Consider the following 27,426-nt stretch of genomic DNA (forward strand, 5'->3'; position numbering starts at 1 on the left):
TCTGAAATAGGCCATTTCATTTCCTTCCCCACCCTCCCTTTATGATACCTTTCTTCTGAACCAGCTGCCCCTCACAAACAAAAGATTTCAACAGCGTATGAGTGGGGCTTTGTGCGGAAAAGTCATGTTAGAGATATCTCCTCTCACTGACACTGTACATAGCTAAGAAAAGACAGTCAGACAGTGTTTGGAGCTTTTAGCTAACAGGGATCACATGCACATAAAGTAGATTAACCTCAATATTTGAATCTTTGTTTAATGTGTATGTTAACACGTATATTAATATCTTTAATATTAGTTTACACACTCACCGACCACTTAATTAAATACACCTGTTCAACTGCTAATTAACACAAATATCTAATCAGTCATTCACATTGTAGTAACTCAATGCATTTAAGGCTGCACACCTGGTCAAGACAACAAGCTATAGTTCAAACCAAGCAAAAAAAATGGGGAAGAAAGGTGAGCTCAGTGGCTCTGAATGTGGCAAGTTTCTTGGTGCCACACTGGCTAGTCGGAGTTTTTCAGAAATTGCTGATCTACTGAGATTTTCTTTCCAACCAGCTCTAGAGTTTACAAAGACTGATCCAAAGAGGTGAAAATACCCAGTTCTCAGGGTGAAAATGCTGGAGTATAGGCAGACTGTTTGGAGCTGAAACGAAGGCAATAGTAACTCAAATACCCACCAAAGCTGAGGATCTCTGAATGCACAACGCGTCAACCCTTAAAGCAGATTGTCTACGGCAGCAGAAGACCTTAGAGCAGGCAACTGAGGCTAAAATTGGCACAGGCTCAGCAAAACTGGACAATCAAAGAGGAACATTTCTGCTTTTATATGGTTAGAATTTGGCAAAAAAAAAAAAAAAATAAAACATGCAAGCATAAATCCATTCTGCCGTGTATCAATGGTTCATGCTGGGGGCAGTGTTGTATGGGTGTGGGGGATATTTTGTTTGGGCCCCTTAGTGTCAACTGAGGATCATGATAGTGCTGACTACGTGCATCCCCTTTCATTAAAGTGCATGCGTCTTCTGGTGGTTACTTTCAAATTACCTCTATAGTTAATAAATATCAATCTAAGACCACACTTTCAGGATGTGGTAGAACAGCACATTGCATCATGCCATCATGTCAATATGGACCAAACTCTCTGAGAAAGTTTCCAGCAAGTTGTTGTCTCTATGCCAAGAAGAACTAAACCAATTATGATGGCAAAAGAATCCAAACAAGTACAAGCCTAATACAGTGGCTACTGAGGGGGCATAAAAAAAATAAATAAATAAAACCCACACACACAGACTACCCAACAGTCCACTGAAAGCTCAGGGCATATTTCCATCAACAACATAACAAAATATCAATATATTTGGACATTTCTGAGTTTATTTCTAAATGTTACAAAAATATACTGAACACTCATTATCACATTTACTAAAGGAAATGTGGGAAAATGAGGAAAACTACTTTGCCAGGTGTAGCACAAAATGAGAATGCTGTTGCTAATTGCATAATGGGAAAAGCTGGATTATTGATAGCAGTTTTAATTCAAGGTAAGAATAATTAGTTTTTGGCCAAACACAACAGTAGCTCTTCTTTTCCAATTCCGACCAACAGCACACTACAAAGTTAAGCCAAGAAAGTTAAAGTTTTCACAAAATATTAACTATAGGTATCCATCCTGGTCTTACAGTGGTCACTTCACTGGCTGTGTGCAGGGATCCAGCTGTGTGAATTTCTGAGACTCTGCTCATAGACATACCTACTGCCCTGCCACTGACATGGTGGTATTTTGGTGAATCTACACAGACAGAGGCATATTTCATGCATGGTTTGAAGTCAAGCTGTTGAACGAGTATCATGGCTCAGGTCCTGATTCACAGCCAAGTGTGCTGAGCCAAGCCAACGTTGTTCTTACACATACAGGCACACACAGACAGACACACACTCAGACGCAGTTCCTCTACACACATGCACGCACAGACAGACAGACACACACACACACATATAACCAACACACGCTCAGTAACACCACTAGCTGCGAGCATGAGCCTCTGCTTTCAGTCTATGAGAACCAGCCATTTGGGTCTCCTTTTAAGTAGCTTTGTTTTCTCTGCTGGAAGATCACAGACACCAAAGTGATAGCTTTGAGACTCTGATGCCCGATCTAAGAAGCTTGAAGGAAATGTTTGGACAAAGAAAATAAATAAACAGGCAAAAGTTGCCTGTTTGTTCAATTTTCTGCAGTCTTTACTCTGGGAGAAGCAAAGTGCTTTTGATGGGAAATGAAAGAATATTTATGTGCTGTTGGTGCGAAAGCACTGCAAAGATAGTATCTATTAAAGGATCCACTGTGGCTCAAGTCACATTGTGAGACAGAGGGGGGTCAAGCTTGCACTCTGTTTGCTTTGTTGTTTCACCTTCAATCAGCAGTTTTACATATCCGTCTTTGATTAAATCCAAATTTACACCATTTAGCTACTACAAAACACAGAACTACACAAATATATTTCACCTCATTTCCCTTTTGCCTAACAAAAAACAAATCTCTCTGTGCAGCCTTTCTCCCACGCCCCTTCTTCCTTGTGTCTCCCACCGCTGCCTCTTTATCCTGAACCAAGTGCTGCTCATGTGTGTGAGTGTGTGCATGCCCGTCTTGTTCAGTGTGCAGGGAGAGAGCAGCTGGAGCATCTGCAGTCGTCTCCTCTGACAGCAGCACAGCATATGGCAGGGCCCTGTGAAGGATGGGTGCTGTCACCCGGCAAAGTGCTTACCCACCGATGGGAGAGGCGAACCGCGCTAACACCATGAGGAAGAGGAGGAAACAGCTGAACATCAGCACCCCACTCATTTATTCTCCCACCCTAGGAGAGGTGTACTGGAGGAGCCTTGAAGAAAGGGCTTTTACTCTAGCTATGGCCAAAGTCACAAAATATTAATATACTGTAAATCGCATCAAAAACAGTTATTCTGCAGGAGTTAAAGTTTCAAGAGAAAAAAAAGAAAAAGAACAGACAACCAGGTAACACGTGCAAGTGCTGAGCTTCATGAACTCATTACAGTTTTATGACTCACACAGAAGTGCATGAAATTTTGTGCAAAGTTGCATGTATAGTTTTGTAAATGATGATAATAATAATTATTATCATTACAATAACAGTATTATTAAACTATTATGCTACTACTATTACTACTACTAGACACTTAACCTTTAGATTTTAAAAATTATTTCAGCCCAGGTCTTTCCTGCTTCTAAGCCTCTGCCCTTTTGCTTGAGTATCTTTCCCATTAATGTTGCTTTTGTGGCTTTAAGTCTCAAAAGTTAAAAGTTTGAGCATAAATCTGAAGAAACTTGTTCATTGGACATGTAGTAACAAACTAGATAAAATGGTTCATTTCTGCATAGGAAGAAAATCTTCTTCTCGTAGCTTTTCATGCTAGCACTGGCTATGAGAAATCATACGCAGGTCATTATATTTCTATTTGTAAGTCATTAGTTGCTCTCTGGACTTTTTTCCTTTTCATTTTGGCTTTGTAATAAAATATAAACCGTTTCCATCAGGTTGCACCACAAGGAGAGCTGAGTGCTCAGTCAATCCAGTCAGAACATTTATCAAAGCTGATGATTCATTTTTAGTGTCTCAATCATTCAGGAACACCAAGATTCTCCGATTCTGGCCTCATCGGAGCCCAGTCTGACTGTGACTGCTTTTGTTTTCTTCCTAACGTGGAAATACTGAGCACAGAAACAAGGTTTTGATGATGCTTTGTTTTCTAGGCATTCCTGTTGTTTTTCTGCCTCTGTCGCCATCTTCCAGTTCTCTGGATCCAACAATGTGACCAAGTGTCAAGCTTAATCAAACTTTAATCCTGTTAATGATCCATGAATTTTGTTCTGCCCATTGTATTTAGATAAGTCTCCTCAGCATATAGTAAAGACTGATACACTGACCACAGCAACAGTCAAACTCTAGCATGCAAGTAGACTGCTGTGCGCACACAAACCTGTCATTCCTTGAACCTTCACAATAGAGGTTAAATATACAAAGTCACATGACCACAGTAATTAGAAGTACATGAAGTTGAAATAAACTGAAATTGTCATTTTGAACATGTCTAGTAAACATCTTAGGTGGCCATGAATAAATGTATCCAATTATGGCATGCTCTACCCAACATGCAACACATGAGCCATCTTCACCGCTAGCTTGAAGACCACGGCAGCCAGAACTGTACTATCATATTATGAAGGGTGTTTTGGGTTTTCATTTGGAAAAACTGTTCCAATTTTCAAAAACTGTGGTTATAGCCTGTTTTACTAATTTAATTTTCCTCTTCTGGATCAAAAAGTGTAGTTTGGCTATGCTCTTCCTCAACTCCTTTTCACTTCTTATCTCTCTGCAGCTTTCTTCTATGCTATATTTACTAAGCAGCCCACATTTATGATTTAGAATCTTCTTATAATTAAAACCACCTCCATACATATTCTGTTTCAGTTTGAACTACGTCACTCCACTGCTGATAAAGAAGCTCTAACTTATTAAACAAACCTTGCTTTTTCTCTTTTCTCTGTGGCACTTTCCAGTGATGTTTACAGAACCTGAAAAAATGTCCCCATCTGAAAACTTCATCTCCAGCTCAGCGGTTAATTTATGTCTAAATCAGACAGCCGCCAAATATGAAGTAGTTCTCAAGTTTACGAGTGTTTGGTGCTTGAATGGGAAGTAAAATCAATGCCAATCCAGGTTTTATCAACAGTCATTTTCCCTCTGCATACTCCCCAGTGAATTGAAGTGATTGTTGCAGGGGCAAAATACAAACCCTGATTGTGGATGGGGAAAAAAGGAATCAACAGGTTCCAGTTTGGTTCTCACACCTGAATCCTGTTTTTCACACGTTTTCCTTTCTAAAAATTATATTTGTCTTTTTAAGATTTGACATTTTGACCACAATGTTAGCAATAAAGAAATTTGTGTGTGTACAACAAAAAAGGCCAAAAATATTACATACTGGCATCTCTATCAAAGGTTAAGACTGAGAAAATGTAGTTTCTGCATGGTGGAAACAGATGCTGTTGTGGTTCATCCTGGCGCCATTTCAGGAAGCTGGTATAAGCTAACAAATCTGAATTTGTTAATCTTGACACGACAAAACTCCAGTTTTCTGCTTCAGAAAGAGTTAACCTAAATTCTGAGCTGGTTACTGAGTTAACAGACTCTGAACTTAACCTGCTTGCTGGCAGGTTTTCTACAACAAACTGAGTTTGACTACTCTCCTCCTGCGGTACCTGAACCAACTGATTGTGGTTTCGATTCCTCATTCATAAAGTCGCTGTCAAAGCTCGATGCAGAGCAAATCAACTGCAGAAGTTTTCATTTTCACAAACTTGAAAATCCCAGTACTTAACATAAGTGCTAATCAGTAAGATGCTAATTTAAGGATGAAGTCAACTATTACGTCAGATTTTACATTTTAACACTTATTGAAACCTATTAAACATTTACTTAATATTTAAAAAATGTTATTTATATAATTTTATAACTGCCTGAGGTTGGATGCACCCCAGAGTTTATTTCTATCTGGATAACTAATGTCACGGGTCAATTAGTAAACTGTCTTATCTGTTTCTCTGTCATTTTTTTCCACTTGCATTTTGTCCCCGGCAGGTTGAAATTTGAAACAGGGATTCCAGCTTCTATTGAAAATTCAAGTTGTGACCAGTATTAAAAGAATTATTATTTTTGTATCAAACTTTTATTCTGTCTATGTTTATGGTAGAGCTATACAAGCTAAGTCTCATGCACACTCTTTTGGTCCGATGGATTAAAATGGAGGTCAGATGATGGCTTTCTTTCTCTGCTTAACTCAGGAAAAAAAAATACTCAAGAGCTGTCGAAACTTACTCTGACCCACCATACTGGAGCAGGACACTCAGAGTTGCTGAACTTTGAGTTTAAAAATAAACTCAGAGTTTGTTGAATACACTTCCTGGAATAAGGCCCTGAAGCCACAGCAGACAGGACAGGAGGAGAAATAAACCATATCTGTGCAGCAACGTTGGTTCTGTGACTCTAGTTCTTATGGAGTAAAAGGGGACCACTGTGCCTCTGCTTTTCAGTGGCCAATTTACAATGACTGACAGGTACGTTTCACTACAAACTTTCCAAAACAACCTCTTCTTTCCCCTTTAGTCAATCAAAACAGACATTCTGACTAACTCTTACATTGTCAGTCAACACGACTCTTCCAGCAGGCAAATAACGGCAGCCCAAAGTTGTTGGGTTTCTTTTTTTGAGGAGCCACTGGTCCTCCCGAGTGAGTCTGGCATTACTCTAAAATTTCTCTTAAGCATCTGCATTACCTGTAGCACGAACAATAGGATAAGCAGTGGTTTGACCTTAGAGCTAGAGGTTACCTGTGTTGCTGACAGGGGAGGAGAAGGTCAGTTACAGAGAGAGAGGGTTTAACCTCCCTTACCTCAGCATCGCATTAAAGGAGGAGGAAGCAAAATGAAGGTAAAAAAAAACAAAAACAAAAAAACAACTCCAAATCCAATCTTGGCCTTTTGTTTTTGTCCTTTATCGTCTTTATTTTTCCATCTTCATCTGTTCTTTACCCCTGCGGCTTGATGCCACCCATTGTGCCCACATTCGCAAGAAGGCTTTTCCTTCAGTCTCTTCTCTCTGTGCCTTCTTCCCCTCCTTTTTATCTCCCCCTGTCCCTCATGCTCTCTTTTGACAGCCAACGCAGCACCTTTAATGGGAGCCATCTCCTCATTAAATACCTGCAAGGTGTCTGCAGTGGTTTGGCAGGGATAGAAAGACAAAAAGAGATGGAGACAAAGGAAGAGACAGAGAGAAAACACATCAGCTATTGTTTAGGCACTTTCTGACATGACACATAGACAGACATAGACAGATTTCACTGTGTTAAATTTGAATTACTAATGTCTCTGGAGGCAACTGAACCGAACAGAAAGACCAGGGGGTCAGGAGGAGCGGCTGAGTCAGTTCCCCCCCTCCAACCTTAATCTGGCTTCTTTTCATAGCCTTTTTTCCTCTGACACTCTACTAGAAATACTAAAAGAGGAAGAATTAAGGGAGGGAAAAGAGGAAGGAAGTAAAAGTAGAGAAGCTCAGCAGGCGGGTGAGGCAAGGGATACGAAGCAGAGGTGAAGGTAGAATGAGGAGAAAAAAGTAAGAAACTGTGATGCTCCAAGTGGGAGGCAGCAAGACATGAAAGGAAAAGGGAAAGGAGGAGGAGGAGGAGATTGGGTCTGAATGAGAGATAAGATGGAGGGGAAAAAGAGGAAGGAGAAGAGATGAGAGAAGAGAGAAGAGGGAGCGGGCTGGGCTCTGGGGCGATGGGGCTCTCTCAGATGCAGGATGGGACCATCTGGACGAAAGTGGAGCCAGGTCTCTGACAGTAAACACTGGGCATCACTTTCACATGGAAAAAGACCAGGAAAAGAGATTCAAACACCCGTCCACACTTTCTTACCACCATCAACCCACTATGCTCCACCCAGTAACTAACTCTGCCAACCATTCTTCACACATGTTGGTGAAAAATACTGCCACTCCCCTCAATATTGGCAATTTCATCACTACCGCACAAAACACCCCACTTCCAGACTGCCTTTTTTCTCGAATAACACTCCTTTGCAGTATTTTTTTCTTTCAGAATTGATTCTAAAAAACACTGCTGCCTGTCTATATATCACATCTGACTTTCTCTGAGAAAATAAACTCTGTGTGCCCCTCAGGTCACCTTGGGCCATTCCTCCAAATGTTTCCAGAGTTTTAAAAAAATGGTTGCTGTTATGTTGATGAAAACTTCCAATGTCTCCATCTTCCATTTATCAAATTTTCATATATAGCACTTTTTCTCTCTAAAATGTGCTATATAAATTTCCGCCGTCCTGCTTGTTCATCAGCGGAGCTGGCTAATTACAGCAGCAACAGATATTTACAGGGGAGGAAGTGGCCACTGAGGACTTGAACCAGCAACCCCATCTCTTTCCTTTCAGGAGAGTGGATGAAACCAAACACACACACACACACACACACAATATGTATACGATATCACGCGCACACACTCAATTCTACCCCCTCCCTCATGGCTCTGGAGAAGCAGAACTGCCCCTCCTACCCCTCTGTCGATAAGCCCGGTTTGGAAACACTTTAAACAGACTTGCACACTGCACCGCTACAAAAAGGGAAAACTTCAAGACATGCTCCCCTCCATACCCGCAGGGTTAATTAGAATTGTTTTAAACAGCCACTGCCATGCTTTTTAAACATTTATGGGGTGCATGCATTACAAGTAAGGCATTAACATATCCGGAAAGTTTAACCTCTTCTCTGCTCCCTGGCTCCATTACGAGTAGCAGAGGGGAACGAGAGAGAGGACAGTTGACCTCTGCTGCCCCCTGTGTTACAGCTGAAAAACAACAAGGGAATTTTCAATGAGGAGCAGCAGCCAGATTTGGATCAGAGGAATCGGAGCCAAGCCACCATGCAGGATGAATGACAATCAGCTTGTATGTTAGTGATGAAAGAGAGAAACCCAGAGAGTATGTAGTACCAATAAAAACATACATTATTAACTAAGAGGGACATAGAATAAGTAGTAGTGACAAAAAAACAACTCAGTGAAATAAGAGTTGTGATCACTTGTGGGCAAAACCACCAAAACACAGGAAATGTAGGTATTTCAGCAAAATTGAATAATTATAGGTTGGACTTAATAAAAATGATATATTCTGGGTTCATCCAAATAGCTCAACTAATAGAAACACAGCTCAGAATATGATGTCAATGTTGAAATATCCCATTTCATGAACAATCATTTTGATAAGGATTTTCATTTTTGGAGGTGCAGCCTGTACTGTGAATGCTTAAAAATGAAGACACAGTGAAATTAGTTCAACAAACAACATGAGTTTTAATGAACAGTTCCACCTCTTACCTCACAGAAAAGAGTTAGTTTGTCATCAGGCAGCAGACCGTTGGCCTCATCCAACAGGAAGTCCCTCCTTATGAACTTCTTGAAACCCCAGTCCTTCCCCTGGACAAAGCGATACGCCCTCTGGCTCTCTGGAAAAGAAGACACACGGACAAACAAGGAGAAACAAGATTACTTGAAGACTTTCACAACGTGATTAAGCTCTGCGTGTGTGAATGTGTGTGCGAAAGAGAAAGTTTGTTATGAGTCATGGCCATAAGCAGCGGAGAAACAATGGCAAAAGAGGCTGGATGCAGGAAGTAATGCCTGCAGGGAGCTTTTAACACTTCAGAAGAAAACAGAATCTCTCTCTCTCTCCCCCGTTTCACTCTCTCTATCCTCTCGCTGCCACATAAAGACTAGTGGTAAACATGAGACAGAACTGCTGTGCCTCTTTGGCCAAGAAGTGAGAAATTGCAGGGATCAAAGCAGTCCAATTATCATGTGTTTATGGAGTGCCAATTATCTCTAACAGTGGCAGGAAGGATTCTGTAACACTCAGTTGCACTACAAAGACACAGGAAAGGTGGTGGAGTTCTTGTGTGTACAACAGGCACACTGTGGAGGCGGTCACAGCTATCTACAGTCACCTAACAGTCACAAATACTCACATACAAGGTCAAAACATTAATGGCTTTGAACTGCGGCAGCTACAGAGATCACAGCAAATTAAAGCTAATTGCAGATAGAATAAGGCCAGCCGCTAACACATAAATTTTGCAAGTAACTGAAGCTCTGTTGGAAGAATAAGACACCATTCTTTGGAGAAATTACATCATTCACCATTTTGCTAATGAGAAGAAAATGCTTCCTTGAGCACTGTTCTGGGATTACTGAGCTTAAGCGACAGACCCTTTTTGTGCATGAAGCCATCACTGTCCATTCCTGTAAGCGCAGACATAACTATATGACATGATACGGTAATAAATTAAGGTTTTATAGCTGGTTTTTTTGCGCGCCTGTAAAGGATTAGATGACGCTACAGGAAAAAGCTCCACAAGCTACAATGAGAGTCAATAGAAATCAGTTTATTTGCCAAGTCCTTGTCATTTCTTCCCCATTAAGATCTTTCCAAGGATGCTCTGTAAGACACAATAAAAATGTAATCATCCATGCTTGAATTGTGCTGGCACTAAGCAGAAACAAGAAGAAAATTTAGTAAGGACACACGGATAAACAAATTGGCAAATTACCAGATGAAATTGTGCAATGCTTGGTCATACTGACAAGAGTATAAAAGCAACGTGTCCCCAGTCTCATTATAGTATATTAGAGCCACGCAGTTTTTAGGCAGTAGCAGTGAGAATTATTTCTTTTAATAAATCATAAACTTTTTTTTACGTCTTCTATTAATATTTGTTATGACAACCCATTTTGCCTTCAAATTGCCAGCAATTCTCCTGGGTACACTTGTGCATAATTTTTCAAGATAATTGGCATATAGTTTGTTCAAAGTATCTTCTGTGCATTCAGATTGTTTCAGTGACTTCTTCCTCTTCATGTAACCCAGACTCACTCCACAATACTGAGATGAAGGCTCGGTGGAGTCTCTGTGGAGACTATTACAGGAATCCTTTTCTTTTTTCGTGTCACTGAAGATAGTTCTTTATGACTCTGGCTACGGAGATGTACTTGTTATCATGCAACAGAACCAACACAGGACAGCCAGAACGCTCCCTGATGGTATTGGATGAAATACCACCAGGTATTGCAAAGTGCAAGAGTGTTTTACATGAACCTAAATAGACACATAGATTGTATAATCCCCCAAATTGCTTTGATAGATGTTAGTTTTGCACCGTTTTCCAAACACAGTCAGAGTATGTTCAGTTCATTATGACCCAATCTGCCAAGAGCTGCACATTGTCACAAACTAACAAGATATTTAGCTGGGGGTAGTTTTTAACAGGACAGGTGCAGCTTGTTAATTGTAAAACGCATAGAAATGTAGGTCATACACATCTATGTTAATTGTAGGCCTACAGTTGCAGTCTGGTAGAGAGTTGTTATAATGCACACAGGATTCAGGAACTGACAGGCAGGACTGTAAACCAGCCGACAATAGTTCAACATTGAATTCTTTCGCATTCTTCTAAAAAAAATTAATTACATCACTTTAAACTGGAAATGCCTGACTGACAAACATTTATTTCTATACAAGTGTAAAAAAAATTTCCACTGGATTTGTTTAGTATGGTCGACCACTCAAACAGCCATGTGCTAGAGCACAGCTTATGGGAACATGGTGAAAAATGTATGCACTGTCCATGATCCTGAAATTGGTTCATTTAATACAGTGGTCCCTCGCTATAACGCGGTTCACCTTTTGAGGTCTCGAGAATTTCTTTTTTTTTTGTGCAATTTTGCGTTGTGTTCTGCCTCCTGATTGGCTGTAGACCATCGTCACTCGATCTCCTCCGTGCCGTGTCTCCTGTACAGTACAGAATGCGTTCAGCTTGTCAAATTTACATAAATCCTTGATCGCTAGCAGTGTGACTCTGAAAAGTGTTGTACTGTATGTTGGTAAGTTTTCTCCCCAACAAACACAACAATGCCGATGAAACATTTTGCAACGTCAAAGGCACCTGTGGTAGCATCTAAAAGGCAGAGGAAGATGCTAACCATCGCACAAAAAGTTGGACTTTACCTTATTTTTCAGACCATAAGGCACACTGCATTATAAGGCGCATTAAGCAAAACAAAACAGTCAGATAAGTAAATTTTTTCTCAACTCATTCCTCATCGATGTTGGATTCTCTCGCAGCTGCTCAATTTCCCATGTTCTGGACCTGAAAACAGGGTTTGATCTTTGGTTTCATTCTATAATACTGGACTTTCTACAACGGTTTGAACTTTGAGAGTGTTTAAACAGGAGAGAAAGTGTGAAAAGGTTCATGCCTGTCTGAGAAAAGTGTATAAAGTGTGTTGTGATGAGTTTTATAGCCTTAAAATATCTATAATAATTGTAAAAGAAATAAAGCTGGCTACTTCGCAGATTTCACCCGTCACGGGTTATTTTTGGAACTCCCGCACTAAATGAGGGACCGCTGTATTTTGCTTCAAACTTTCGGACCAGTTCAAAACATCAATATGAAACATGGGTCACTATAAAAACTTCCCATGCTTGACATCCATCCAAGGCCTTATTATTTGCAGGATCGAGTCCAAAGTCAACATTGTCATCCCTCTGTTCTCCTCATTCTTCAGCCACTTTGAACCCATCTTTATCAGTGGTAGGAAACCACCACTACTAACCAGGATCTACCCTCAAGCTTTTGCTCTTTCAGGCATGCTCTGACACAGCTGGTTGACAATAAAAACCTGACCCTAGCCAAAGTCGTAAAGCTTTTTATACCAACAATGAGAACCATCAGCATCTATTGTCCAGACCTGGCCATCCATTTTCATTAACTTATCTGCGAAGAGGTCACAGGGGCAGCAGACTAAGCAAGAACGCCCAGACCATCCACCTCCTCCAGCTTGTCTGAGGGGACACTGAGGTGTACCCAGGCAAGCCAAGAGACACAATCTCCAGTGTGCCGTGGGTCTGCCCCGGGGCCTCCTTCCAGTGACCTGGACATATTGCATACAATGTTGATTTTTAAGAAAAACAGAGTCAGAAAATAGTGAACAGAATCCACCTATGCTTGAGTTCTTACAAAACAACTTCACAAATGTTTTTAATCTCAATCCAACTAATTTATTCAGTACTTTAAAAGGGTTCAGGTCATCACTGACATTTCAGACTTCTGTTGAACTTCCAGGCATATTACATCCACTTAAAGTCAACATTAAATTTAACTTTTAATGCAGATGACGAAATGTGCTAAAAATAACCACTGTATCACTGAGACCTGGTAAAACAGCACAGTGAAAGTCTCGTGTTGATTCCAGCTGACTATATACACAATTGGTTTTTTAGGCGTGGGTTGCAGCCCTAAACAATTCCAAATATTAGTCGAGCTGCATGTAAAATCAACTGTTCAAATCTGTTTTTTCCCTCACAACTGCCCACTGCAAAGTATGTTTGATGTCCGGTCGAGCCATGAGTAGGTATCATCATCCTGTATTCTGCATCCACAGTCAGAATCTCTTTTGCTGATGTTAAAAAGCCTAATTCCAGCTTCATGTCCAGCCAGACTCTCCCAACAATGTCCAGAGGTAAATGTGAAAAAGGCTACAGCCACCCCATAAAAGATCATGTCTAAGGCTCATACATCTGCAGGGTGTGTAAACTTAATGTGTATACTCTTGCCACTTCAAACAGACTCCTCTCTAGCCTACTCTTGCATAGAAACCCCAATAGGAGATCTGCTGACAGTTCACAGCAGGAAGCACTAGGATGAAGTGTCAATGCTACTGTAAGATCCTGTGTCTAATCCCCTGTTTGGATCTGAGAGAGCAGGCAGCCAAAGAGGGGATTGGCGGGGGAGTGCAGTGCATATGCAGTTATTCCCACCACTGCTCATGCAGGGGGTCCTTCACTGTAATCCTCTGCCTCTGGAGGCTGTGTACGCAAAAGAAGCTGACAGGAATCCACATGCAAACCGATACACAAATAAGCTTGACTGAAAGTCAATTCACAAAATGTATTTATGCACTTTACAAAGCTACTTTATTCATTGTTCTCCCAGCTGAACAGTTACTCTAAAATCGACTGAGGGTTTTTTTTTAAGCCAACGGTATCTCCAGTAAAGTCTAGCAGGTTTGAAAACTGTGTCAAACTTTTGCTACACTGTACCTTTTGTGGCTGGGCTGAGACAAAGAATTAAACTCAATGCAGGTATCTTTCACAGGCTCTCAGTAAAATCTTCTTTCTTTAGTGACTTTCACCCACTCTTATGTCCTTTAAACATGTCTGATGGCTCTAGCATGTGTGACCCAGATGAAGCCCCAAAGCACAGAAGCTACTTGTGAAGTTGTGTTATTTGGGTAAGTAACAAGACCAGTGACGAGTGAATAGTTCCCCAGTGGCAGTATCTAAAGCTAATCTAGGGGGTGAGGAGAAAGGCTGGCAGCAGGAAGAGATGGGGGGGGGAGGAAGAAGTGAAGAGAGGTGAGAGGGAATGCTGGAAAGAAGCCCCAGCAGACTCAGTGAAAAGAGAGAGAGAAGTGTGATTTCTTCAGTGTTCAGCTGTGACAGTGAGATGACTGTGGGTGCATGTGTGGATGCGTGCATGCATACAGGCACCAATGATGACGGCTTTGTGTGTGCTGAGCTCAGCTAATGCCATGCTATCATCTCCACTGGGGCATCAGAACACTGCACTGGCAGAGAATCAACTGCAGGTCAGATCGCTGGCGCTCACTCTTTCAGTGAGCTGGCCAAGGTGGTGGGAGTGCAGCCACTCTGCCAGAATACCAAAAAGAGCAGGGCAGCGGTGGAGAGAGGGGGGTAGGTAGGTGCAGCTGAGAGATCCGTACACATTTAGTGGAGCTACACATACCTCTTAATGTTCGGGGAAATTATAATGAACTTGTATGAAAAAACAAAAAAACAAAAACACACTTATAACAAGTATGAATCAGCGACAAGTGGAAATAATTGTCAAGTTTTTAACAACGTCGCAGTTGCACTTCGATATTTCACTACCACTGAAATTTCTCACCCTGCCAAAAGAGAATCTAAGGTGATGCTGAAGGTGAGAAAAATGATGTCTAAACTGGCGACAGCGAGAGAAAGACTAAAGGGGAAGCCAAGCCAGAGTATTTAGCTGTGCAGGACATCCATATTCAGGCAGAAAACTCAAGGGTACGATTGGCACACAGAAAGAGAAGGTCGCCAGAAGACAAGCTGGCATGTAGAAAAATAGCAGCTGACAGAGCAGCCAGAGTCAACATCTCTCTTGGTGTCTGTCACTTTTCTGGACTTACTTTTTACCACTCAATTTTAGCAAAATCCCACTAACCACAACTTATAATTAACAACAGACTATACTGATCCATTGTTCATGCATTGACTGTTCAAGGACAATTAGTCTAGTCTTCAGTTAGCAGTAATGGGCATTCTACTAGCTAGAAAAATCGAATGTAAAACGTTGCTCCCATTTACACACTGATTCAAACTGGCTGGCATAAAGAGATATAAACGTGACAGCTGTTCACACAAGAAAATCTAACCTCTACTAAAGATCGAGCTCTATAAGCTAATGTCAGCACAAACTTGTCTATTGACATTCTTGCTAGCAATGTCAATACAACCTGATTATATAAAGACTGACCAATAACTTCTACTCTATTACACAGTGCTCCACTCCCCCCCACACAGAATGCCTGATCGCCTCTATCAGTCACTGAGGGCAACAGACTCTGACAAGTTCACATCCACAGCTTCAGTTAAATGAAGCCAACATTTCTCATTCTTAAATTACAATATAAAGCAGACCACAGCCAACACACATGAGCTCACTTAGCCTTTGGCTACAACACAACAAAACCATTGTCTGTAGGGGAGATTTAACATGGAGACCATTTGAATACAAAACAGCTTGCGGCAATGGTTGAGAACTTTCCATCTCTCCTCTCTGAGCTGTCAGAACAGGAGTCTGCAGGGGGGCAGCTGTTTTCTCTGGCAAAAGGAGAGGGGGGGAGGAAGGAGTGTGTGTGTGTTGGGGAGAGGGGGGTGGGGTCAAAAGACAACTTACAATCCACCCAGTAGCCTCAGAGGGGAGAACCAGCACATTAAGCAAGAGAGAGAAATGATGTGGCCAAGTCTGGTGTAGGAAAGGAGGGGGGAGGGGGTGTCTGCGGCTGATGTTTGAATCCATCTCCATTATTAAGTACAGCCCATCAGAGGATCCACAGACAAACACCCTCTCTAGTGAGAAGCTGAAGGGCTGACTGATGCAGATCGGGTGTTTCATTAGATAATGTCAAGCAAATCCGTCATAGTATATCCTACACCTCCTCTTATGTACTGCAGGAATATTCATATTTTCCATATAAACAAACCCAAAACATGGGAATGAATACATCTGTAAAAATGGAAAATCTAATTATGTCTTTACTTCTCCAGTAAGCTAAAAATATATATAAATGGAAGCAAAGTTAAGATACTGGAGTTACTCTACTTTAAGTTCTCACTAGTTTTTCTAACCATTTCTTCCTTCTATTCAACTATCCACATTAAAAGAAATATAACCCAATAACTATTATATTAAATATGGTCCCTACAGGAACACAGTATAGAGGCAGACAAATCACTGTCCTGCCACAAACAGTCCACAGCCGCTCAGCTTTCTTAATTAAGCCAATTTGTTTTTATTTGACTTTTTTTTTTTTCCTAGAGGCCTGGATTAAATTGGATTCTAAATGATCCAGAACCAATAGAGCAATCTTTACTACCATATTCTTAGACACAGTGCTTGCTAAAGTGTCACAAATATGCTGGCAGTTGGGTAATTTTCTCCATTGACAATGCAAGTGCAGTGGAGAGCCCAGGTTTCCCCAGGGGGAATGTGGGAAGATTGTAGGAGGGCATATGGCAAGAATGGGATGGGGTGTGCACCATGGAGCATACCATTTATTACAGAAAGCCCCTTGAGACAAAAAGAGAGCAAGAGAGTCAGAAAAAGAAGATTCTTTTTTACTTCACTTGGCATTCCCAAAATTCAGGTTTTCTCTGGCGATTTAAGGGAGCAATATTACCAAAATTGTAAGGCCTTGAAATTATACATTTCCACAGTCTAATTATTACTTCTACCAAAGAAAAATCCTCCATGCAAAACTAAACTATAGATCACAAAATACCTAATATCCAGTATAAGCACTACAAGAGAAACTCTTCTTCAGTCGGCCACTCAGAATTAAGATTTAGTTTTCATATAGTGATGGAATTAAAAAGGATAAAAGAGAAAGAAAACGAATTTGTGAGTGAGAAAAATGGCAAAGGTCTAAGTGAGCAAATGAGGTACCTAAGTTCACATGGGGGGATGTTTCTCAGCAGGAAAAATGATTTCCCTTTCTACACAACCTGCACCGCAGGGTGTTGTACACAACTTCACTGCATATGCCTCTCATTCAAACACATTTCCGCCTCCCACCTCTTCTCGTCTCTCTACCTCCCTCCCTCCCTACCCACCCACCCACCCACCCCGTCTTCCCTCCTCCATGCTTCCTGTACAGTGAGCTGCAGGGTACTGGGAGAGAGGGAGGCAGCCAAAAAGCCTGATAACCAGGAAGCGGTCACATCTGGCCCTCACTAATTCAATTCCACACAAGTTTGCTTTTCCTCCCCATAACATAACCTAATTAAAAATAAAAAAAAGGAATTGGAGGTGCATTCACTTCCAATTTATCAACAGGGAGTGAGGCTGTCGAAGACTTCTAAAAAGGTTGGGTCTTTTTTAATTAAAATCAAAATTGCCCCACGCTACTTTGAATTATATATTTACCAGAAATGAATCCAACCGGCAGTGATTACACAAGCCCATATGGCTATCAATACCTTACGTTATTAGACACACTTGGGGTATTAGACACACTCTCCACCTTCTACATTACAAATTTCAGTGCCCCAAAGACACAGGTGTGACAAGAGTTTTTCATTTTGAAACTCTTAAACTTTGAGATATCCCTGGCTTTGTGCTGAATATAAAGTCTATGTGGGCAGCTTAGGTTTCAGTAATGAATTTGAATATATTTTTCAGTGTCAATTAGAACAAGTTAGGATTTCAGAAAATAAAACTGTGGACTTCCATGTATTTTTAAATGCTTGTTAGTCTTAACTTCTTGTGCCGGTGAGGGGGGGGGGTCATGTGTTTATTATCATGTCAAAGCTCCTCATATAAAACATAATGTTACCATCTTGATCACCTGTATTATAAATAGGTTTTCTTTCATCAGTGTGTGCAATGAACTTGCAATCTTGTTGCTTTTCAAATAGTTGCTTCGAGGACAGGGTGTAAGATCCACATGCAGACAGTTGGTGTCTTTAAAATAATTTGACTGTGTCAGTCTGAGTCAGACTGTGACTGTTTGGAGACAGGTTTTCTTCTACAAAGTGATCTGTGCAATCACCTTGTGACCAAAAGGAGTCACCTAAAACTTGAGGATGTTGCACACTCAATCTCTGGTAAGCCAACAGGTCGTCACGCCTACTTGAAATCAGTCACCAAATTTGAAAACATTCACAAATCAACGATTTTTTTTTCCAGTCCAAGGAGGTTTTCCTATTTTGACTGAGCCATAAGGCTATATAAATAAAACTGACTGCCACTCTTTAGGGCCTGGTGATTCTGACTTACCCATGGCTTTGGTCTCCTCTCCCTTGGCATTGAGGATAGAAAACTTAAACTTGGCACGCACTTCACTTTTTGGGCAGCTAACCAAGAGGAGGTAAAGTGATAAATAGTCTTTGCTCTCCTCATCCAGACCTTTAGGATTCACACGCAAACACCTAGGGGAAAGAAAGGGAAGAAACACACTAGTGAGACCAAAAAAAGAAGAAGAAAAAAAGGACAAAGGGGGAGTATCAGTTCCTGGAAGTATCTGTAATATTTGTAAGTGACAATCTGATTATTCTTAGATGAAAAGTATTGGAAATTATTGACAATGATTTTTACTTTTCATCTGATATGTACTTTAAACGGTCACTTCTATGCTCCACTTCAGCTTTTAAATGTGTTTTATAATGGCACAAAAACGTCTTCCTCATCAAACACAATCAATTACTTAATCGAATTATGTTTTAGCCAGTATGAAGCAATTTCTCTTGATTTCACAAATTCTCAAACAAGTTATTAAAAATCGAATAATGTCCTTATTCACAAAGCAACATTTAATTGAAGCTTTAGACTACATCAAAGCACAGAAACCACAGCAGTTAAGGCTACTAAAGATCTGCTTAGCAGCAGTCTCAGACTACTCTTCATGTCCAAAGCTATTGTCACCAAAACCCTCCAGTATCAAAGGAAATGATGCTCAAAAGTAAACCTATAATCTGTCTGGTGCACTATTATGTTACTCTGACAATAAGCCAGACAGACTCACACTTGTAACATGGTTTCAGGGACAGTGAGACAATACCACTGTGAGGTAACCCACTGCTGTGCCATGGTTGGTTAATGATCCCATACACTTAAACAAAGCCACAACAGCAATAACGCAGTATTATAACTCATAAGGATCAGGATCCGTCACAATTTGCAGGTTATTGCAGGTAAAATGCCAAGCACAGTTTGGATGAAGACCTGTTAGGTGATCACTGTGTCTATGTTTGATTCGATTCTGACCAGGAGGAGTAGCGATTCTTGTGACATGTGGCTGTATGGGAAGACTGACAAATCTCCAGAGGCGCTGTCACGGCATAAATTCATCAGATAAGCTAAAAACATATTTTGACATTATGACACTTGTGAATAAATAAAATACATAGGATTTAATATATTTCCTAGTCACTAATTAACCACGGTATGCATTAAAGTGGAAGATATAGCCATTAAAAGGGTATTTTTTTTAACAAAGTAGGAAGCAAAACCAATATAAAGTTTCACTGTACTCACAAAAACCCAATAAACAACACCTGATTCTAATACTCCCAATCTCCCCTCAAAGTCTTCTTCGCTTCCAGCGAAGCTACTTTTATTACAATGCACCTGAAAAGTCATGTTCCAACACCTCACACGCGTACATCAGGAGTTCCACCTTTGATCTCAAACTTGTGCAGACTTCTGTGTCAAGCTAACCCAACCTTTATGTCAAGGATTGTCACTACTAATATGAGCCATTTTCAGTAGAAGTACACAGTGTCCATGGTGAGATCCGTGATCAGCAGTAAGCTCTTTGGGGTATTTTCGTTTTTTGTTAGTTTTTTTTGTTTGTTTTGGGGGGTTTCCCTTCCCCCCCGTGCTTTTGGGTGGTTTGGGGTTTTTGTTTTTTGGGGGTTTTTTTTAGGGGGACATTTAACCCAAGATCAGACCGACTGTTGAGGGCTTCAGCAGTAATTGAATAAGGAGCCTGAGGGAGAGCATTCAGTGCAAACTCATGACCTGTGGTGCGTGTCAATTGTACACCAATGCACACAAACTGAACTTTGGCCACAAGCACAGTCATCACTCATCACCCGCCATACTTGTCAGATCTCGATCCTTTCGATTCTCCTCTTCCACAAAAACAAATGCAAGTTGAAGATCTAGAATCCTTCACAGACGTGAAATTGGTCTGAACAGCAAGAGCATCCTCGAAAAAGTAGTGTTATAGGCGCTGCCGAATTTCACAAGCAGACTGGAATCGGCCAAATTGAAATGAGGGTATATCCAGCAGAGTTTTATAGTCAGTAGTGGTACAACGTAGTTGAGCAAAGAGCAAAGAGTCTGAGCTTTCCTAATATTTCAATATGAAACCGCAATAACTATAAAAAAAACATCAGAAATCTAAAATAAATCACAGGAAAAAAGGGTCCTCAGCAATGCAACAGAAACCAGTTTCACAAAAGAATCATAGCTTTGTGTTTGCAACATATGGATTGTTTGTTGCACAGCCTGTTACAGTTTAAGTAGCATCAAACACTTTACCATGGACATATGGACTGTTAAGCATCTGGAAACTGTAATTCTGGAAATTATTTAAGACAATAATATTTTACGACATTATATGAATTACTGTAATAATCTTGGCATCACGTCATAGTCAGCTGCCAAGTAAGTCTTACATTTTTCAAGCTAAATAACCTCTACTTAAAAAGTATTATAAGGTAAAGGAAAATGAACTGAAAATTTGATTTTTAGTTATGGTAATATACTACAGAATAGCCATTTCATACATTTTCATTGTTTTGTTCTATAATGTAGCGAACCTGGCCTGAATTCTTAACAAGTTCTTATTAATTCATTTATGTTTGTCTCTAGTTTTTATTGTACAACTTGGGGGGCTGATCTGCAGTGCAGTGCACTGGAAAAAGATGCAACTGAAAAAGAGTTATGCTACAGATGGTTAAAATAAAAATAAATAAATAACAGAATCGTTCACCCGGAAACAAAAGACTAATTAAGTCATCATTCTTTAACATGACACAGTTTGCATCCAATTTAAACAAGCAACTTACATAACTTACATATGACTACTGCATTGTTTTATCCCAGGACATAATCATTACCTTCATCTCCCTAAAATATCTTTGGCCACTACATAAATGCATGAGATTTTAAATGAGTGACCCTGACTTATGTGGAAATGAAATCACTGGCATGTCATACTTAACACAAATCTTTGATGTGGATCCAAAAAGTACTCATCAGTTCAGCCATCTACGGAAGTCAAAGCATGACAGCCCAGTAGCTGTTCACTTAGCCAGTTTGTACAGCTGCACTCTCGGCAATTAGGTACATTTCCAACACCGGATGGAATAAGTCTGTCAAGTCATTTCAGGGCAAACTAGTACAAAATCAAATCATATTACTGCCTTCAAAAATTTAGTTTTGACAAGGATGAATAAGCACTGTAGCACCTTAAACATAACAGTTTTTTCTTTGAACATTTTTTGCCACACTTTGCAGGAATCAAACAAAGTCCAAAGCTACGATCTGGAAAATTCAGCATACATTTATCCATTTTCCACTGGTCAGACTGTGAATATTAGCGGACGAAGAATTATAGAGCAATTTTCTGTGTACCTAGCCACATCCTCCACATCCCTCAGTTCTTCCTGGGGAGTTGCCAAGATGTTTCAAGGAAAGATGGGAGGTGTGAGCTGCTCATACTCAACCTATAATTTTAAACACGACAAGCAGGAGGGTGCTCATCTCAAAGTCCCCTCATCTCAGAGTAAAGTAATCCAATTTAAATGTGGGTTTAACCTCAGATCAATTCATGCATACTAACGTGTCATGCAAGAAGGTTAATTTTAATTTCAAAACATATGCTAATAAACACTGCAAACACAGACACGTTAAAAGGCACAGAGCAATGATTGATACGCCACGTGTAGAAGCACGTAGATCACGTAGTTCTACCTTTCAAAGGTGCGAAAGTTGAAAATCCTTAAGAAGACTTCTTGAAAGGACATTCTCCAAAAGCACTCTTAGAGCAGGAATGCTGTACTTTATATGTGATAGCTAGAATGATGAGACTTTACTAACCATTTGAGTTTGTCATTGGCTCCTGAGGAAAAAGTGGAGCTTTTGATGACCTCTCCCATCTCCTCACGACAGAAGCTGAAGTTGTTGATGGTCCACATGTAGGAGAACTTCACCACTTTGATCTGCATAGAAAAAGCACAGGATCGGCTGAAACCAGATCTCCTTTTTTTATATATTTATCTTTTCTATATGGGTAAGTGGTCTTTGGTCAGCCAGGACTTCAAAACCGCACATCAAAACTGCCTTTCATCTTAATAAACACTGACAACAAACGAAGGGAAAGAAGAAAGGATAATGGAAAAGTAGCCACGGAAAAAAACAAACAAAAAAAAAACAAAACAATTTTGCAAGGACGTAGCAGAGATGAAAAAACAGACATCATCAATGACATACTTTATCTAGCTTTGCTCTTATCAGGAAAGTGTTATCTGAGCTAGTAAAGCCTACACTGCAATAACTATAACAAATACAATTTCATAGAGCAGATAACCATTAAACAAAGAAAACATGTAAAATGACATCAATTTTTATTTAAAAAAGAAAAAAAATTTGGCTGGTAATGTAGAAGCTATCAGGAAAAAAAGCATATCAGCAAGCTAGATTTAATATTGCACAAATACCAAAAAAGTTTAAAAAAAAGATTCACCATTAAAGATTAGCAAAAGCTGCACCAGGCTGATTAAAGCAAAAGATACATATTGTGTAACACTGTTCAAGAACACCTTCATGGCTGAATTACTCCTCCAATTTAACACCGCACCTTGTAAGTTTAGAGAACTTTTTTTAACATTCAAAATTGATGCAGCAGAAACAGCGATATCGCCACCTTGTTAAAACACAGAACCTAGTTCACCCGCAATATAGCTCAACGTCTGACAGTTTATCTAGTAATCTGGGTGTAAATTATAGTAGTAACTGCTAATATAGCCTTGAGCCTCTAGCGTCGAGCAGAAATAAGAAGCAGGCAACAAAAATCTCTTACCAACAAACCAACAATGTTTGAAGAAGCTTGAAGCAATTTGTCAGACTGTGCTTAGCCAAGATTGTAAAAGCAAAGATTGTACTTTATAAATGATGAAGATAATTTTTCTTGCATGAATCAAACTGACATTTGATAATCTACGGGCAGAAAAAAAAGAGCATCTCAACCTCCTGACTGCATGAAAGCATCCAACAAAAGGGACTGATTACCAAGTAATTACCAAATTACTAAATTCAGAGTTCTTCTGGGGTAGAATCAGATTATTTTGCTAAATCCAGCCAGGTACTGCATATGGTACTGTGCAAAAGTCTTGAGTCGGGCCTCATTTTGTTATATTTTGCCTCCAAGGAACCAAACGTTCTTGTAATTTTTAAAGTGGTCTTGAGCAGTAGTTCTCCTGGCTGGTTAATCATAGTTTCATTTAAAAATTAGCTGCTTTTTAACTTATTTTCAGACCAGAAAATATGAACATTTTCACCAGCATTTATTTTTTGGGTTTGTTTGTTTAGTAAGTCACTTAACTTGACTCATTCAAGCATAAAAAAGGAACTTAACAAAAGGGATAAAGCAGTGTTGTATCTACACATAACAGGAAAAAATGGCAACAAAAGGTTTTTAAAGGTGCTCTGTAGCAAACAGTCAGGAAAGTTAAACCTGTAAAAAAAAAAATGCAGCAAAAACAAAACAAAACATTGTTTTACAGGCATAATATAATGTTTTTGCAACACCAAGGTGATTCCCAAAGAGCTACTGGCCATAAAAGTGGCCGGTCTAAAAATCACTTGCAGCCACTAGTGCTAACCCTCAGCCTCCTAGTGGAAACACCTATGGTATCAATTTCAAAAGTGACTGCATTCAGAATTTGCCCTGTGACCTTAAGATAAAGGTCACCGGGATTCAAACCTGTCTGAGAATTTTAGCAGATACACCTATTGGTACCAAAACTCCTATGCTACCTCGTTATGTTATCATATAAAATAAAAAATAAAAATAAAAAATAAAAAAAGCTGCTTGTCCACGTTGCCTGCCCGTCTAGTGGGGATATAATAACAACAATAACTAAAAGTCATGTTATTCAGCAAACACCAGACACAGGACCTGAGAAATGTATTTGGTCCATCAGTTGATTGATCTACTGTTTGCTGAACCCTTATCAGAAACTGTCTCAGTGCAAATGTGGCTGTCAGAAAGCCATTTTTAAGGAAGCGAAATGAGAAGAAAAAGCTGAGGTTTGCCAAATTACACAAGAACTGGGCTGAAAATCAGTAGCAAAAGGTCTTAATGAGTGCTAAATCCAAATTTCTAATTTTTATATCAAATCATTTTCAAAATGTATTAAAGAAGTCAGAGGAGAGGTACAACACAACAACACAGAGGTTCTGTCGTCCTTTGGTGCTGCATTTCAGCCAGTGATCTCGTCAGAAACGATGGAATAATGAAAAAAGAAAATATTGTCAGATTTTGATTCATCATGCAATACCATCTGGAAACTGTCTGATTGGCAACAGCTTCATTTTTCAGCATAACAATGATTCCAAAAACACTGCCAATGCAAAAAAAAAAAAAAAAAAAAAAAAAAGCACCTGGATGGAAGAACACACAATGGAACACAAAACTATCAGGCATGGATTCACATCCCCAGAGACTGGACTTCAAAATTATCTAAACAGTTTGGGATCATCTGGAAAGTGAACAAAAGGCAGATGACATCCAAAGAAGATGTCTGGAATTTCCTGAAGAACTATTCCTTATAACTACTTAAAGACATTACGAGGAAGCTTGCCGAAGTGAGTTCGGGCTGGTTAAAGACAAAATCTTATAAATCCTCTAACATCTTTAAAGACCACAAATTAAATAACCTCAGCATTTACAAGGGGTGAAATTAAAATTATGGTTACAAAAGTAGTCCAGTAAAATATACCCCATTTCTTATTTCTCAGTTTGTACGTCTTCATTTCCTTTTCTCGCATTTTACCAGAGTATCAAATGAAGAAGGTGATAAAGAGATATGAGGAGAGAAGAGCTGAGGCAACAGGCGTTGAACAAAATTTTAAAAAATCACTGCTTCAGAGCCTCATTTAAAATTGATTTCTAGCGAAAACAACTATTGCCACAGGTGTGTCATAAATTGCTTTGTTATATCCCAACTACAGCTGTATTTGTTTCATCTCAGATGGTCAATGGTTTTGCAAATCAGCAAAATATTATTTATTAAGTCTACTTTTTAATTAAATTAAAAACGTGGTGCAATGTGACCAGATATAGTTCTTTTTTTAAAATCACACACACAGAGATCATTTTCACTTCACATGCATTTTAGGAATCGAGACATCCTTCAGCATTGTGTGCTGAGATTAATTTCCTGGCAAAAGGACAAGAGACACAGGAGACTGGTTAATGGCACTGGTTAGTGGTTACCGACTTAAGTAATGCCTGACAATCTAACTATAATATTTTAAGATGCATTCTGGCCTGATTACGGTTCAGTTTAGTAAAACACAAGGAAGTGAAGCACAAAATATAAAAAGTCATGCATTACTCACCTGAGTATAACACCAGCTCTCAGCCACAGGACTGCTGGACATTTCTGCCGATGGTGGGGGACTTGGTACTCTGGACATTGCCAGCATTGATGCTGAGAGCACCGAGTTGGGCAGTGGCAGCAGCCAGATGTGGGATGAGGTGGTATGAGGTGTATGAGGTAGGAAAGGTCCAATAATCAGTCAAGCTGGCTGCCTCTTAAACCCCTGCCATACAGAGAACAGCAGAAAGTTGAATTCAGTACAACAGACTCTAAAATAGCTACAGGCTCCCTGTAGTGTCACAGAAATACAGCCATTAAAACAGTTTGACTTTTAAAGCAACAAAACCAATAACTAAGAAATCTGTGACCTTGTGCATCCCATGTGTGTATGTGCCTCTCTTTGTACATGTCATGGCAATTCTTAATTAAATGTTTGGAATAATTGAGTGGTATTTCCCAGTAAGTAGGAAGCAAAGGCTCTGGATTTATTTGTTTTAAAAGAGTCTTTGGCAGTCAAAGCACAGCAGCAGCGTGCACTCGGCTTCACTAAGGGAAGCCTTCCTTTATCTGCGCGTGGTTTCGTCTTTGTTTTGCTTTGAGATGAACACAGTGCTGTGCCAGCCACGTGATTCCAGCCAGGCTGCATCCCATCCGCTGTGGCTGTAAGTGAAGGGCAGGACTTAAGACTTTCATCTCAAGCAGCCAGTCTGTACTCACAACACACACAAGGTCATACTTTACTTTCAAACGACTAAGAAAGGTCAAAGTTTTGTTTGATAAGCACCTGTTCCAAGGCTGTTTTTATTCCAGAATACTGCGGTACAGATTTAGACTGTAATGGCTACATCGCCTCTCCGCTTCCATTTGAAGCAAAGCGGAGTTTCCTCATTATTTTCCTATTCTAATTTTTGGTCCGTTCTATACTAGCAGTCTCAAATGCCTGAACATCTTACTGAAAAATAAAAAGGAATATGCACGGTTTGGTTTCAAAGTGTAATTTCTCTGCTGTCTAAATCTCTCATTTCCTCTCGTCTCATTCCCTTACGCTCCTTTCAAGTTCCTCTCCACAAATTTCATACCTAAGTCATCAAGGTCTCAAGATCTGGCTTTTCTCACTCAACCTGCAAGTCCCCCTGATCTCCTGCCAGAGAAACCTTTCCACTCCATTGCTTAATTAGTGTCTGATTGAAAGAGAAGTTTAGGACCTAAGAAAACTTGGCAGAAACAGTACTGGACCAAGAATCCAGAGAGACAAAAAAAAGGGAAGGAAAGGGGTAAAAAGGTAAGAGGAACCTCTGTCTCTTGGTGAGTGGATTGGAAACAGAAGAGGCGACACGCGGACCTCACCGGCTCTAGAACCAGACAACTTAATTAATGTTTAGAGCTAACGCCTGAATCTGATCATCTCAATTCAGTGCCCCCTTTTCTTCTTTTGTGCCACTTGTATCTGATGAAAACACTGGTGGCATTTTCGCTCAGTAAAACAATAAAATATTAATCAAAAAAAAGTCGGGAGAAAAAAGCTGTACTCATTTGCAATTTAAATTACCTGAGACTTCCTGGCAATTAATTACAGTCTATACGAGTGAGCGAGGGTGGTTTTTTACATGCGTGTGCTTCCTCGTGTCATCATTCTGGTATTGTATCACAGTGTATTCAAGGCACAATTTACCAAGTGGCTTTCTTGTATCATGTCCCTTAAAGAGCACCATGAATGCCTAGTAATCACAGGAAATCAATTTAAGAAAACATGACAACACTGGCAGCACTGCTAACAGCCTCACAGCTTTCTAAATACACCCAGATGACACTTAACCAGAAAAAAGCTTGGGATTTTT

The 27,426-nt window shown here is 40.0% G+C and overlaps 1 protein-coding gene across 4 annotated transcripts in view; it reads right to left on the reverse strand.

Annotated features, from left to right (window-relative positions):
* The window catches only part of spop (speckle type BTB/POZ protein), a 94,853-nt gene that overhangs the window by 26,011 nt on the left and 41,416 nt on the right, over positions 1-27,426 (reverse strand). For all 4 annotated transcript variants that reach the window (XM_005726205.2, XM_005726206.2, XM_005726208.2 and 1 more), the window contains 4 exons: positions 25,608-25,811; positions 22,083-22,204; positions 18,252-18,403; positions 8,971-9,098 (listed from right to left, as the gene is read on the reverse strand). In XM_005726205.2, the coding sequence (XP_005726262.1) occupies positions 8,971-9,098; positions 18,252-18,403; positions 22,083-22,204; positions 25,608-25,694 (489 nt within the window). In that variant the 5' untranslated portion in view covers positions 25,695-25,811. The remainder of the gene's footprint in view (positions 1-8,970; positions 9,099-18,251; positions 18,404-22,082; positions 22,205-25,607; positions 25,812-27,426) is intronic.

The sequence above is a fragment of the Pundamilia nyererei genome, unplaced genomic scaffold, assembly GCF_000239375.1.
Source record: "Pundamilia nyererei isolate P.nyererei 1_Seehausen unplaced genomic scaffold, PunNye1.0 scaffold00018, whole genome shotgun sequence".
Lineage (NCBI taxonomy): Eukaryota > Metazoa > Chordata > Actinopteri > Cichliformes > Cichlidae > Pundamilia > Pundamilia nyererei.